The following is a 14,408-nucleotide window of genomic DNA, read 5'->3' as shown; positions in this document are numbered from 1 at the left end:
GACAGTCACTGCCGAAGGAAGGAGGTGAGCGCCCCCTTTTGCCTTTCTGCGCCCAGACGCTCCAGGAAGCAACCACACGACGGGTGTATGGGAAGCAGCACAAGGGAGTCACCACAGCGAAGTGGTTTATTCCCTCTCCAAGCGCCCAGAGAAAGGAAAACGTCCATTTGCTCTGGGCTGCCAAAGCCTCCTCAAGCGCCACCGAAAGGCTCCACTGGCAGCCCAAAAAAGCCCAATACGGCCAGGATTAAAGGGGGAATGGCCAGAAACTGGCCGGGCCTTCGTGCCGCTCTCAAATTTCCTGGGAATTTTTTCCGGGCTCGGGTTTTTAAGTAGAAAATGGTTCTTAAGTAGAGGCAAAAAAATATTGAACAGCCAGTTCTTATTTAGAAAAGTTCTTAACTAGAGGTACCACTGTACAGTACTTGCAACTTATTGCCATCGGTTTTATTGGAGTTCGCCCTCTCTCTTACAGGGGAAGCAGCATCAGAAGCGGCTCACTTTGATTGTGTGCATTTAACAATTAACTTGGAAGTATACCCTTGCAAAAGAAATTACCGGTATGTATAAAATTGTTATACATTGTTTTTATTATTGCTGTAAGCCGCCCCGAGTCTACAGAGAGGGGCGGCATACAAATCTAATAAATAATAATAATAATAATAATAACATTGCTTGCTATTTCATTTAAAAACCAAATCTCAGTGTTGGGAAGGAAAGCAAGAGGCTTACATACTGGCTCTGCATTTTTTATTCTTGATTTTAATCAGAGCTCGCCCAGATCTTCTGGCCCTCAGAAATCAGAGTCCAACGGCAGGAGTGGCTAAGGAGCTGCCAGGCCTCCCAGCACAAGAAGTGTTACCCGTGAAGATAGGAAGAGGCCTTGCGGTCCCGGTCATTCCTCGCGCTGCTGCTGCTGCTTAGTTGACTCGGCAGGCGCGGATCATCAGGAGCTGAAGCAGGATGAAGACGGGCGACATGATGAGCCCGTACCAGAGCGGCTCGTGGCTCTGCTCGCCCAGCTTCTGGCACAGCAGCATCTCGAAGACGAACTTGAGGCTGAGCAGCGTCAGGATCCAGAAGAGCCGCAGCACGGCCAGCCGCTTCTCGCCGTCCTGGAAGAGGCGCACCGAGACGATGGCCGTGAAGTAGGTGCTGAGGCCGTCGGCGGCGAAGAGCGGCGCGAAGACGCTCCACCAGCTCAACCCGGGCGCCGCGCCGTCCGCCTTCAGCGTCAGCAGCCCCGACGTCGCCAGCAGCGCCGCCGTCTGCAGCAGCAGCTCGAACGGCGCGAAGCCCAGCCACTGCACCAGCTCCCGCAGCGAGAACAGCATCCCCGCCCCAGGCGCCTTCGGCTCCACGGGCCGGACGGGCGGGCGCTTCCGGCGCGCTCCGGTGACGAGGGCGGGCGCGGGCCCGGCGCGCGGGAGGGGCGTGGCCCCAGCGGAGGGAGGCGGGGCTTTCTGCCGGACGCTGAAGTGGCGCCGCCGCTTTTCCCTCAGCAGAGACCTGGGTGGGAGGGGGTTGTCGGTCGTTCCCTCCCTCGAGGAGGAGGAGGAGGTGGGCACGCGCACGCGCACGACTGGGCTGCTGCTGCCGCGAACCTGGAGGTCAGTTTCCCGGAAGCCTTCAGGCTCCAGGGCGGAAGCGCTGCTGGACGCAAGGGGGGGGGGGGCGGAGGGGTTTCCCCCCCCTTTTTTGGTCAAAGTTTGTTTCTCCCCAACGAACATTTCATCATTCGTTAAACTGTGTCCTTGGAGTACAAGTTTCTTTACCATAAATGTAGCGTAAAATCCCTTGTACAAACTCTCTTCCTATGCAGTCGCCATTGTCGATTTAGAATTTCGCTCCCATAAGTTGCTGCCATTTATCTAACTATTGAATGTCCAAAATATTTTGTTATCCCTTGTTCTGCTATCGTTTCTTTTACCTGCTCTTCTAGTTTAAAGTGCAGTAAATAACTACACTCTTCTGTTCCTGAAAGTGCCTCATCCAATTCTGTCCCCTCTGTGTAATTATAATATAACTTTATATATAATTTACCATCTGCCTCATATCGATATCAGGGCTTCGAAGGTGGTCCACCTACGCACTCTTGGAATGTGTAACGCCAGCGCTGAGGGGTTGTTTCGTTATGTATAAGGAATGTGGCTCTTATTTTATTCTACAAATGCTTCTGTGCCACCTCAGTTATATCTCCGGTTGGTTTACAACATACAGCATGTAGGCCATACGTTACAATAAACCTTCGGAGAGGGGTGGCATACAAATCGAATAAACTATGACTATTTTATGCATCAGCGATTTGGCAGGACAAACCTTTTGTCTAAAGCAGGCCGTGTCTAGCCTTGGGACCCCACGTGTGGGTCCCCTTCTCATTGTTTGATCTAGGCAAGCCTCGATTCCCAGGGGTTGTTTTGCCTCGTGTTTCCACCAGACTCGGGAGGCCAAAACCGAAAGACTCTGCAGGCAGGTGCAGCTGGGCTGAAGTCTTGTTATCTTTCCCTTTTCCACTGGCAACAACTGCACCTTGTGCTTCTTCCATTGTGGCGCTCTTAAACTGGACGTCTCCGCTCTGCTCCCCTTCAGATGGCCGCACGGAGGGAGATGCTTGTGCTTTATGGCAGCCAGACCGGAACGGCCCAAGACATGGCCGAGAGGGTCGGCCGAGAAGCCAAGCGGCGCCATTTCCACTGCAAGGTTGAGGCCCTGGACGACTACCGGGTGGTGAGTAGCAACTGTGGGGCTTAACCGTGATTTCAGCCCGCCTTAGTTTATGAAGTGGCCTAGGCTCAGCTTCCAGACCGATGGAAGGAATCCCGCGCACCCTTAGGAGGGGGATAGAAGGGAGGGCTTCCGGACAGAGGAGGCCAGGCGAGCCTTTCATGGTTTTTCCAGAACCGGGCAGGAGCCCATGTCTTGATTTAATTAATTTCAGTAGCCACCCATCTCAACAAGTGGTGCTTTTGCCATTGTTTGTGTATGTATGTATGTACTTATTTATTTATTTATTCCGTTTCTATGCCGCCCAACTTCCTAGGGACTCTAGGCGGCTCACAGCAAAAATATAAAACATCAATAATAGTACTAAAATCTCTAAAAACAGTTTAAAAAGCAATTTACAATGCAAACAGTTTTAGCCGCCCCAAATATAATTTATTGGTGAAAAGATGGGTCAGCAATGAAACCGATGCTCTTGAAGAAAACAAACCTTGGCAGCCTTTATTTGGAACTAAGTGTGAGCCTCTCTCTGTTGCTTCTTGGAAGGCAAGCCTGATTCACCAGCCGCTGGTGGTATTTGTTTGTGCAACCACAGGACAAGGAGACCCTCCGGATAACATGAAGGTCAGTTCAGAAAACCTCCCCCTGTTCCTGGGAAGGGGGCAGGGGGGCCAGGGAGCCTCTGAGCCAGAGCTGAAGGGGCCCCTTATCCTGTGGGGCTGCCCCTCGCCCGTCTCAGCCTTTTCCTTGCCAGTCAGCAGGGGCGATGCGGCTGCTGCCGCCATTCGGCTTTGGTTCCCCCTCTGGTGGGGCCAGAGCCAGATTCCCTGCCGTGAGCAGGATGAGGATGAGGAGAAGCTCCCAAATTGAATGAACTCCATCTGTCTAGTCTGGAGGACAGAAGGAAAAGGGGGGACATGATCGAAACATTTAAATATATTAAAGGGTTAAATAAGGTCCAGGAGGGAAGTGTTTTTAATAGGAAAGTGAACACAAGAACAAGGGGCCACAATCTGAAGTTAGTTGGGGGAAAGATCAAAGGCAACATGAGAAAATATTATTTTACTGAAAGAGTAGTAGATCCTTGGAACAAACTTCCAGCAGACGTGGTTGGTAAATCCACAGTAACCAAATTTAAACATGCCTGGGATAAACATATATCCATTGTAAGATAAAATACAGGAAATAGTATTAGGGCAGACTAGATGGACCATGAGGTCTTTTTCTGCCGTCAGTCTTCTATGTTTCTATGTTTCTATGTTTCAAATAATTTCCTCCTTGGGACTCCTTTAATTTCCTAGAATTTCTGGAAGTTTCTATTCCGGAAGAACTTGCCTCCCACTTCCCTGTGCCAGATGGACTATGCTGTTCTGGGGCTGGGGGATTCCTCCTATCCCAAGTAAGTGCCCCTTCCCTCTCGGGGGGGCTGAAAGGCCAACTTGGTCCCGTTGGAGTCCCAGCCTTCTGAGCTGCTGCTGACTAGACTATGGGGGTCTCGACTGCAGAGCTTTGTCAAGGGGGAAAAAAAGTGGGGCAGAATTCGCTAACGAGGGGGCCTGAATTTTGTTAGCTATGGAGCACGTGAAATGCTGCAAGAGTGGGACGTTTTCCTTTCTGGACAAAAGCGTCCACTGTATTCGGAATAAGATTTTCAGGCCACTTTTCCTACTGCTGCTTTTTTTCTCCCCTCCTCCCCCCCCCTTTAAAAAAAAAATCCCTGATTTTCCTCCATCCAATGGTGGCGCCTTTAGACTTCCCTGTGGTGCTTGTCCCTGCAAACTCTGTTCACTGTTCAAGGGCCACGTCCAGCTGCACCAATACGTTGTCCAAGATGCTGGTGAACAGATTCCCCCTTTCTCCCCCACCCCCTCACATACACACACACATACACACGTTGCCATTTCACAAATTGGGGGGAAATATTTTGAAGAGCTTAATAAAATAATAGTGAAATACATTTGGCAAGAGAAAAAGGGGAGAATTAATTTAAAAAGGTTACAAGATATAAGAATTAGAGCAGAGTTTGAATTACCAAATTTTGAATAATATTATCAAGCAGCAGCGTTAACATGGATGAAAGAATGGACTGTATTGAGAAATGAAAGGCTATTGACTTTGGAAGGGACACTTTGCAGTTGGGTTGGCATGGCTTTTTATGGTATGGAAAAAATAAGGTACATGGTTAGTTTGAAAGACATTACTGTATATAACAAATGCTTTACTATTAACATGGGAAAAATTAGATAACAACATTATAGAGTGATACCTTATCTTACGAACTTAATTGGTTCCGGGATGAGGTTTGTAAGGTGAAAAATTTGTAAGACGAAACATTGTTTCCCATAGGAATCAATGTGAGAGCAAATAATGCATGCAAACCCATTAGGAAAACCCAAACTTTAAGGCTTAAAAAAAAAGCGGCAGGCGGACAAAGTGAAGGCTAACAGAGTGGAGACGGGCGAGGAATGGGGGTCCTAACGAAGGCTAACGCCGCCCCAAATCTCTCCAAAAATCGCCCCTCCAAAACCTTCCTACGTTGCCCCAAATCTCTCCAAAAATCGCCCCTCCAAAAGCTTCCAATGCCACCCACATTGAGGTGCTAACGAAGTCAAATGGGGTGAAGAAAGGCATCAAGTAGAAATGAGGCATTATGCTACATGCATTATTAAATATATATCTTCTTTTTTGTATTTTTCTGGCAGCATTCCAAATAAAAGATTAGGGTTGCCTCTTCACACACACACACACACACACACACATATGTATCACATGTTTTTTGCTGAAATTTTTAAAATTAAGGGAGACTAGGATGGCACCATTTTGGCCTTGTTCTAGCCACACCCTTACTGGGATTTGATCCGGCAGCTCCTTGTAAGGCAGAGAATTAACAGCTGAGCCACCAGACCTGATCCCTTCAGCTGTGTACCAGGGAGGGGCTATATGTTTTTATATATTTACACACACACACACACACACATATGTGTGTGTGTCACGTGTGTGTGTCACATGTTTTTGCTGAATTTGAAAATTAAGGGAGACTAGGATAGATCTATTTTGGCCTTGTCCTGGCCTCATCAGCTAGCCATACCCTCACTGGGATTTGAACTTGCAGCCTTTGCCTTGTAAGTCAGAGAATTAACCTCTAGGCTACAGTCTCTAATCCCTTCAGCTTTGTACAAGGGAAGTGTTATATGTGTTTTCTGTCGAATCACCCTGGCATACCTAAATATGGGAGGAGCTTAATGCTTCCTTTTGCCTCTTGGCCCAACCAACCCAGGGCCATTTCCATGTAAGATTACATTATTTCTCAGGCCAAATGCAACGGGGGGTGGAGGCTTTTAACAAAGTTATTGTCTGTCAAGCAAGATCCAAAAGGCGCTTCCTGCTCTGTAGCTTGTTTCTAAGTTCTGCTTCTGTGGGGAGGGGGAGGGTGGGGGTCCCCCCGATTCCTCAGTTGCTGCTCAGCGCTGTGTTCTGTTTCCTGGTCCAGGTTCAACTTCATTGCCAAAAAACTGCACAGGCGGCTTCTTCAGCTTGGAGGCAGCCCCCTCGTGCCCGCTGCACTGGGTGATGACCAGCATGACTTGGGGTAAGGGAGGAAAATGTGACTCTTGGGGGAAGCCTGAACGACCCCGGGGGTTTTCCACTTACCACCCCCCACCCCACCCCTTATCCTTCTTCTGCTCCTTGTCAAAGGCTTCCTATCCCACGGCCAATTCCATAGAGAAAGCTGCCTCTGGACCAGTCCCAGGGCCCACGGCGTGTGGTTGACCATTGGGGCCTCTTCCCACCCACCCCCTTCAGCTGTGGGTGCTTTACAAGCCCATGGTTGCTGTGTTGAACCCTAGAAAGTGACCACAACAAGAGTCCTGATGCTGGTTCCTTTCTTTTTAGACCGGATGCCGCCATTGACCCCTGGCTTTTGAGTTTATGGGAGAAGATCTTGGCTCTGCATCCTCTTCTTCCTGGCCTCCGTGTCATGAGCCCCGATGTCCTGTGAGTCCTACCACATGAAGGGAAAGCGAGGCAGGACATGGGTTACCTTGGTGCCCACACGGATTAAAATTAAGTGGAGGCTCTTTGCCTTTTTCAAACCACCCAATAGAACTGAGCTGCCTGCAAGGTTATCGGGGGGGGAGGGGGGGGATGGATCTTTCACAGCCACTCGGACCCTCTTCCTGACTCATCACCCCAATTCTGACCTGCAGGTTGCCCCCCAAGTACACCTTTCAGTTCCTGGACGAGGCCTCGGGTGACCTGCGAAGGGCAACGCTGCGGCCAGAGGAGGCCCTGGGCGGGGGGCCGTCCGACAGGAACCCTTTCTGGGCCCGGGTGGTTTCCAATCAGAGGGTGACCTCAGAGTCCCACTTCCAAGACGTACGTCTCATTGAGCTGGATATCGCTGGCTCTGGAATCGAGTGAGTTGCCTTAGGTTTCTTTGGCTACTCTCTGCCGGGTGTTCAAACGGAGCACGCAGAGAATGGGTAGGAAGAGGATTGGCTTGTGGGGCCACGACTCAGGGCCCAGGTGAGTCCCTGCCAACATCGCCCTCGTTAGAGTTGCCAAGACTGAGCAGGTGACCGGCAGCTTCCTGGGTCCAAGGGCCCTTTGGCTTAAAAGAAGTCAGGCAGGCCAAGGGTCTCCGAAGCTGAGGGTCTCGGGCCTGGCCCCTTCCCGGCAGATACGCTGCGGGTGATGTGGTGATGATCCAGCCCCACAATGGTCCTGAGGACGTGGGCCTTTTCTGTGACCTCCTGCGCCTGGACCCCGAGGCCTTCTTCACCTTGAGGCCAAGAGAGGCAGGTAGGAAGGGTTCCCCTCTGCAATCTCTTCTCCCCCCCCTCTGCCCCCCCTCCTGCTTGGCAGAGGAGCCATTTCCCTGCAGGCAGCTGAGTGGGCTGCCCCCCACCTCTGAGCTAACGGGCTTCCTTGTGGGGCAAGAGTGCCAGGAATGCCGAGGGGTCCCGGGAGCCCCTGAAGAATTCCGGTGTCGCCAAAGGCCAGACCCCACGTGTCATCTTGGAAATAATTGCAGTTTTCTGGACAGTCTCTGATGAAAGGGACCTTAGGGGAGTGAACCAACCAATGTTAATCAATCCATAAGATTTGCAGAAATGAACAAAGCTCTCTGGAAGCCCTTCTGGAAGGGACAGAAGACTTATCACCCTGATTTGAAGGGGGGGTTGTCTACGCTGGGTGGGGGCGGTGGGGCCCAGAGGCCGTTGGCAGCTGTTATGCAGCCGGGGGGTTTAAAGGTGGAGATTCGCCCACTTCGCGAGGGGCTTCCACCCAGGGGCCTCTCAGCCCCCACAGCCCTGTTGGTTTCCTGGGGGGCTCCTGCGTTCCAGGCACACCGCTGCCTGCTCCTCTGCCCCAGCCGTCCACAGTCCGTCACCTGGTGACCCACTTCCTGGACATAACGTCTGTCCCGCGCCGGTCCTTCTTCGAGTTCCTGTCCCACTTCTCTCCGAATGACCTGGAGCGAAGCAAGCTGCAGGAATTCTGCTCAGCCCACGGCCAGGAGGAGCGCTACGCCTACTGCAACCGGCCCCGCAGGACCGTCCTGGAGGTAGGCCCGGCCAGCCTCCCATCTGGGCCTGGACACAAGGGGAGGGGAGACAACCACAACCACGTCCCTCCCTGCAACACAAAGCCACCTTTTATAAAGCTCAGGCCTCCCGGGGGCCATTCCCCCTCAAATAACTTTGCCCTCCCCCCCCCTCGGTGAATCCCATCACCTCTGGCACGTGAGGCCTCGGAACGCTTCCCCACAGAGCTGCGCACCTGCTTTCTCCGTTCCCTGCCCTCTGCCCCAGCTTCTCTCTCTTTTGGGACGGGGCCACCTCAGAAAAGTCCTTTCCAGCCGCTGGAGCATTGCCGCTTCCTTTTCTCCCATTTTCCCTCCTCCTTTCACTGCAGGTTGAGTGTTGCTTAATACGTCAGCTCTCTTCCTCTCCTCCTTCCCCCCCCCCAGGTCCTCTGTGACTTCCCTCACACCACTGGTGCCATTCCCTGGGACTACCTGCTGGACCTCATCCCACAGGTCAGGCCGCGGGCCTTCTCCATCGCTTCCTCCTTACTGGTGAGAGAGCGCAGGGGCCAAGTGGGTTTGGCCCCGACCCTCCCCCTCCGAGACTCTCCCAGGCGGCCCTTCCCCCTTGCCAGGGTTTGCTGCAGGGAGTCTAAAGGACGCAGACAAGGCCGCGTGTCCTGGCTTGAGTGAGAAGCTGTGCAAGGAACCGAGCTCTGGGTTTGACCTTGGCTCTTGGAGGGAAGGGGCTGAAGTCCCCAGGGAGAGAGAAAGGGGAGCCCCCTCGCTCCCCCTGCGCCCCGGCCTCCCTCCCCTCCCGGTTCTTGGGGTAGGAGCCCCCTGAATCCACGGGGCTGCAAAGAGGAAAGGGCTGCCTGCCCGGGGTCTTTTCCCACAGACCCCCCCCAAAATAAAACTATTTTTTCTGCTTGCGTCTGGCCCGTCCCTCAAACAGCTCATGACTTAGGGCAACAACCCCCCCACACACACACAAAGGGTGGGGGTCTCTCTCTGCGCCTGAGTCCGGTCCTGCCAGGTGCCCCCACCCAGGGCCCAGGGCCTTATTCTCTCTCCGCCCCCCCCTCTGCCCCCCCCCCCGCTGCTCCGCTCAGGTGCATCCCGACCAGATTCAGATCCTCCTGGCTGTGGTGCGTTACAAGACCTCCCTCAGCAAAGCTCGGCAGGGCCTGTGCTCCACCTGGCTGGCCTCCCTCCAGCCACAGGAAGGTGAGCGACCCTGCTTTCGCCCCACTGAAACCCTTGGGGGGGGGAGAAGCGGGGGGGTCTCGGTTTGCAGAATGGGGAAGGGGTGGGGCGTTGGGAGCTATTTACCTGTCACATTTGTGTGCTGCCCCACTCCAGCAACTCTGCTCACAAGTATCCAATACAAGGAAATTTCGGTGAAACCATTGAAAGCCAGGGAGCTCCGGGCCCCCCCTGTTCCTCGTCTCTGGGCAAGGCGCTGTGTTTCCTTTCCAGGGGGGCCGCGAGTCCCGCTGTGGGTGAAGAGGGGGACCCTGAGGTTCCCGGGGGAGCCAGGCGCTCCGGTGCTCATGATCGGGCCCGGCACCGGCGTGGCGGTTTTTAGAGCAGCAATACAGGAGCGAGTGGCCCAGCGCAAGACAGGTGAGTCCGCTTGGGGGGCAGAGACGGGGGAGGCAGACTTCGGCCTTTACGGCAGCCAGGCAAGGACACCTTGAGCGCCTTGTGCGATCTCACCTGCAGCCCTCCACAGGTGGCGCTGGGGGGGCTCCTTCTGCGTGGGGGAATCCGGCCGCCCTTCCGCCTGGACCTCTGTGCCCAGTCTGGGGCCTCTGGGATCTTTAGCGGCCCCGGGAACGGCTGCTGCTCCTCCTCCACGTGCTGACCGTTCAGCAGGCTTTATTCCAGCCGTCAGCCACTCAGTGCACCGCCTGCCCTCTGAAGGCCGGGTGCTCGTACTGGGGGCCCGTCCGCCCTTTGTCAGCCCCCCCCAAGAGCCCTTATGGGACCAGCCCAATTGCCCCTGGCCGGCCGGCCCTCCTTGCTGACCAGCTGGCCACTCCGGCTGACCCGTCCCCGCTGGTCTCCCCTCAGGAGGGAACTGCTTGTTCTTCGGCTGCCGAAACAGAGACGGTGATTTTTACTGCCAGGCAGAATGGGAGGAGCTGGTGCGGAGGGGTCTCCTGACCCTCTTGGTGGCCTTTTCCCGGGATCAGGTAACCCCCGCACGCAGAGCCCGGGACAGGGAGGGGGAGGGCCAAGCGAGGAGCCCCACAGGCCATCCGGAAACTTTGGCCCTTTAGACGGCTGGATGGGAGCAGGAGCCCCTCTTTGGGGTGGGGGTGGGGGGAGCCCCTGCTTTTCCTCTGTCCCAGCTGCTCCCGTGGCTTGGTCAGTTCGGTGCCCTTCTGCGAGCTCTGAGCAAGCGTTGAGGGATCCCCCTTCCTTGCCTCCTTGCCAGGAACCCGGCTGGCCGGCCGCCCCTTCGCTCCCCCCAGAGTTGGATTTGGCTTTCCGTGTTGTTGGGGCTGGCTAGCAGCACGCTCCCTTGGCCTTTCGGACGCCGTATTATAGTAGGAGGCAGGGCAGATTCCTGTGGCCTCCTGGGAGAATTGTGTTTTGCCTGCCCTGCACTTTTATCTTTCTGCTGTGCCCCACGGCGTCTCCCCACATCCTTGAGGCCCTCGTAGGGTGCCCTTGTGGAATGATCGTCCTCAGACAGCCCCAGACGCCCCTGTTTGGGCTCCCGAGCCCAATTCTGAGCCTGCACGAAGGCCCGGGGGCTTCTGAGGGGAGCAGCCCCTGCCTGCCTCCCTCCCTCCCTCCCTCCCTGCCTGCCTGCCTGCCTTCCTTCCTGCCTTCCTTCTTTCGTTTTCCTTCCTTCCTGCCTTCCTTCCTTTTCCTTCCTTCCTTCCTTTTCCTTCCTTCCTTCCTTTTCCTTCCTTCCTTCCTTTTCCTTCCTTCCTGCCTGCCTTCCTTCCTGCCTTCCTTCTTTCGTTTTCCTTCCTGCCTTCCTTCCTTCCTTTGCCTTCCTTCCTTCCTTCCTTTTCCTTCCTGCCTGCCTGCCTGCCTGCCTGCCTTCCTTCCCTCCCTCCTTCCTTCCTTCCCTCCCTCCTTCCTGCCTTCCTTCCTTCCCTCCCTCCCTCTGCTCTGAGGCTGCCTGAGATCTCCGGGGGTCTCCCCACAGGAGGAGAAGGTCTACGTCCAGCACCGTATCAGAGAGGAGAAGCAGCTGGTGTGGGGACTGGTGAAGCACAAGGAGGCCCACATCTACCTATCCGGGTGAGTGCCAGGAAGCGGCCCAAAGGGTTAAGCCTCCCCCTGACGAGGTCTTAGCATGCCTGGCCCCTTCATTGGCGGCAGAGGGAGGTGCAGGGGCAGGCCCGGTGCTCCCCACCCCTCCTCTGGGCGAGTCCAGTTGGGCAGAGGAATCTGGCCGTCCAGGGACAGGAAGCCACTTCGTAGCTTTGGGTGACGCTAGAATTTGAGGCAAACCCACGTCAGGGGGTCCCCACGGCAAAGGGGTTGCTCCAGAGCACAGCTGGAGGAGGCTTTTGTTCAACCTCCAATCCCTAAATTTGGAATTGCAGGCTCGTCCATCCCGCCCTCTGGAAGAAGGCCTTGGGGGGAGGGGGCAGCCTGCCAGGGGGTCCGAAGGGGTCAGGCAGCGGGGCTGAATCGGTGGGCAGAGAGTGAGCTCCCGTCTGAGGCAGCCCTGACCCTCCGCCCTCCATCCCACCTTGGGCTCCAGCCGTGGTTTTATGTCTGCATTTGCTCCGCCCGGGGGGGGGGAGAGGGGGGGGGCTTTCTGAGTTTTCAAGCCTGGGCCCCTTGCAAGGTGTGGGGCGGCAGGTGCCCCTTCCTCGTGCCTGTCCTGGGGGGTCCTGGGCGGGAACGCTTGGCTCATCCCCCTGCCCAGGCCAGCCGGGGTGGAGTGGCCACACCGAGCGGGTTCTGGGGGTGAAACGAGGTTTCCCACAATCCTGGAGATGCCGGGCGTTGTATGGCTGGCCCAGGTGCAGGTTGCACATCTGGAGCTGTCTCTTCAAAGTTACCTGAAGTTTTAAAACATTCAAACCAACTTCACTGTCGCCAGAAAAGCCCCAGCAGCCGCCGAGGGGAGGAAGAAAATCGAGGCCAGGATTTTCCTTCACACACACACACACACACACCGGTGTCTACATGGGTTCCTTTTAATACCTGTTCCAAAATTCGATACTTGGTATTACTTTATGCAGAATTTGCCTTAGATGTTTGTGCTGTTCCGCGGCTGCGTAAGCACCGGCCTGGAAACAAGGGTCCGGGAGGTGGACGGACGGCTCTTGGGCCCCGGCCTCCTCTTTCCGTGGCTTCCTCCGAAGGAAGGAAGGAAGGCCTGCCTCTGCCTGGGCCACGCGGCTGGAGCCTCCTCCGGCCTCAGCCGGGTCAGCCTCCCACTCCCTGCGGTGGGCCAGGCCAAGCGGAAAGGCCCTTCCGGAGCTCCGGTGCTTCGCTTCCTCCCCCTCCCCCTCCCCCTCCTCCTCGTCCCCCTCCTCCTCTCAGGGCAGCCCCTTCTCTTCCAGAAATGCCAAGCAGATGCCGGAGCAAGTGGCAGAAGCCCTGAGGTTTGTTTTCCAGTCGGAAGGAGGCCTCTCTGCCCCAGAAGCGGAGGAGTTCCTGGCCCGCTTGGCACAAACCCGCCGCTTCCAAGCCGAGACCTGGACCTGAGCTGCCATGGGGCCTGCGATGGGGGGGGGCTTCTCGCCAGGGACCCAGGGGCTGCAGCGGAGGGGTGGTCACAACCAATAAACCAGGCCAGGCTGCCAGAGCCTCCGAGACAGTTCGGCTTTTGCCTTTGACTGTGGGTGGGTGGGAGGGGGCTGGTAGATGGGGACCCCCCCCCCCCCGGATCCCTTCGGCCTTGCTCCAGAAGGGGTGGGCAGCTGAGCTGTGGCCGTGGCAAGAGAGCCCTGGAAAAGACGCCCAGCTCTCACTCTGCATGCGTCCAGAGGTGCCTGGCATCCATCGGCGAGCAGTGAGAATCCCCCCCCCCCAAAAAAATGATGGTACTAGAATTCCTCTTTGGTGGATTGAGAGGGTCCTGCCTCCTCCCATCACTTTGGCCTCTACAGAGTTTGCGAAAATATTTGCCGGGCTGAGAATTTATTCTTTTTCTCACTGTCAGAGGTAGAATTTCTTCCTGGTGTGCAGAAGGGGGAACATTTTGTTTTCTTCTCAAATCTGGGGGTCAAGGGAGGGAGGGGGGGAGTATCTGTCCTTTCAGGAGCAGCCCGGGGGCTTCTCAGGCCAGAACGGTCACTTCCCAGCCAGCCCGGCTCTGGCTTCTGGCCAGGGAGGCCTTCCCTCCGTCCTTTTCAGGGGGTTTCCTGCCTTTGTCTTTCAGGGGGCAGGTGTGCCCCCCCCCAAAACAGGTCCGGCTGAGGCATTTGCCCAGGGCATTGTCCTTCAGAGGCAGACCAGGACCCAGCAAGGAAGGAGGCCAGGACACAGCCGACTGGAAGGGGGCCGTTCAGGTCAACCCCCACCCTCCGAGCCGGGCCTCTTGGCCTTCCCCAGTGCTCCTGCCCTCCCTCACTGACCATCCACCCCCTGCCCTGCTGCTGCTGTGCCCCCCCCCGCAAGCAGAGAAGCATCGGCCACCCCCCCACACTGGAAGGTGGGCGTGAGTGGAGAGCTGGGGGACATGATGTTAGAAAAAAGGGGAGAGTTTGCCTCCGGAAGTCTCGGCCCCCTGGTCCCTTGGCAGGATCTCGCATTCGGGGAGACACGGAGCAGCGTCAGAAAGCCCAAAGGCCCCTGGCGGAGGGAGGGAGGGCAGGCGCTGCCCTAATTGTGCTCTGAGCTGGGGCCCCTGGGAGCATCCAAGGAGACCCCTCCTAGCACACGTCCCCCCCTCCTCCCCCTCCAAAGAAAGCCGGCCCAGCCCAAGGGAGGGGAGCAGCCCAGCCCCTCCAACAGAATGGCCGTGGTGGTGGTGGTGGTGGCCCTTGTGCTGGGCGTCCTCCCTCCCCCTCTCTCCAAGGGAGGAACAGCAGCCACGCCCGCCAGCAGGGCTGCCCATGGAGCAACCTGGAGAGTCCTACCTGTTCAGCCGGCCCGGCCCCACCCCCGCCCTCTGGCCTGCAGCCGACGGGAAGCTGCTCCGCCCTCCACCCAGCGTCGTCTCGGTTGTTGT

At 56.2% G+C, this 14,408-nt stretch overlaps 2 protein-coding genes across 8 annotated transcripts; one reads left to right on the top strand and one right to left on the bottom strand.

Moving 5' to 3' along the window:
- Positions 1-733: 733 nt before the first annotated feature.
- Positions 734-1,494, bottom strand: TMEM203 (transmembrane protein 203). The gene has a single exon (XM_070758443.1). It carries the CDS (start codon positions 1,332-1,334, stop codon positions 921-923), a length of 414 nt encoding a protein of 137 aa, XP_070614544.1. The 5' UTR covers positions 1,335-1,494; the 3' UTR covers positions 734-920.
- Positions 1,432-13,052, top strand: NDOR1 (NADPH dependent diflavin oxidoreductase 1). 7 transcript variants are annotated; one of them, XM_070758418.1, is made up of 16 exons: positions 1,521-1,610; positions 2,438-2,469; positions 2,590-2,727; positions 3,268-3,345; positions 4,023-4,120; positions 6,212-6,310; positions 6,616-6,717; positions 6,930-7,139; positions 7,403-7,524; positions 8,070-8,290; positions 8,696-8,803; positions 9,364-9,478; positions 9,731-9,877; positions 10,328-10,449; positions 11,421-11,515; positions 12,796-13,052. In XM_070758418.1, the coding sequence occupies exons 3-16, from the start codon at positions 2,590-2,592 to the stop codon at positions 12,938-12,940; spliced, it is 1,800 nt and encodes a 599-aa protein (XP_070614519.1). In that variant the 5' UTR covers positions 1,521-1,610; positions 2,438-2,469; the 3' UTR covers positions 12,941-13,052. The 7 variants fall into 7 exon arrangements, with proteins under 7 accessions (XP_070614517.1, XP_070614519.1, XP_070614521.1 ...); XM_070758416.1 differs by lacking the exon at positions 2,438-2,469 and having other exon boundaries at positions 1,432-1,610; XM_070758413.1 differs by lacking the exon at positions 2,438-2,469 and having other exon boundaries at positions 1,572-1,610; positions 9,614-9,877.
- The last annotated feature ends 1,356 nt before the right edge of the window (positions 13,053-14,408 follow it).

The sequence above is a fragment of the Erythrolamprus reginae genome, chromosome 8 (assembly GCF_031021105.1).
Source record: "Erythrolamprus reginae isolate rEryReg1 chromosome 8, rEryReg1.hap1, whole genome shotgun sequence".
In the NCBI taxonomy this organism is placed as follows: Eukaryota; Metazoa; Chordata; class Lepidosauria; order Squamata; family Dipsadidae; genus Erythrolamprus; species Erythrolamprus reginae.
The sequence above is the reverse complement of the archived record's forward strand: the minus strand, read 5'-3'. Positions and strand labels throughout refer to the sequence as shown.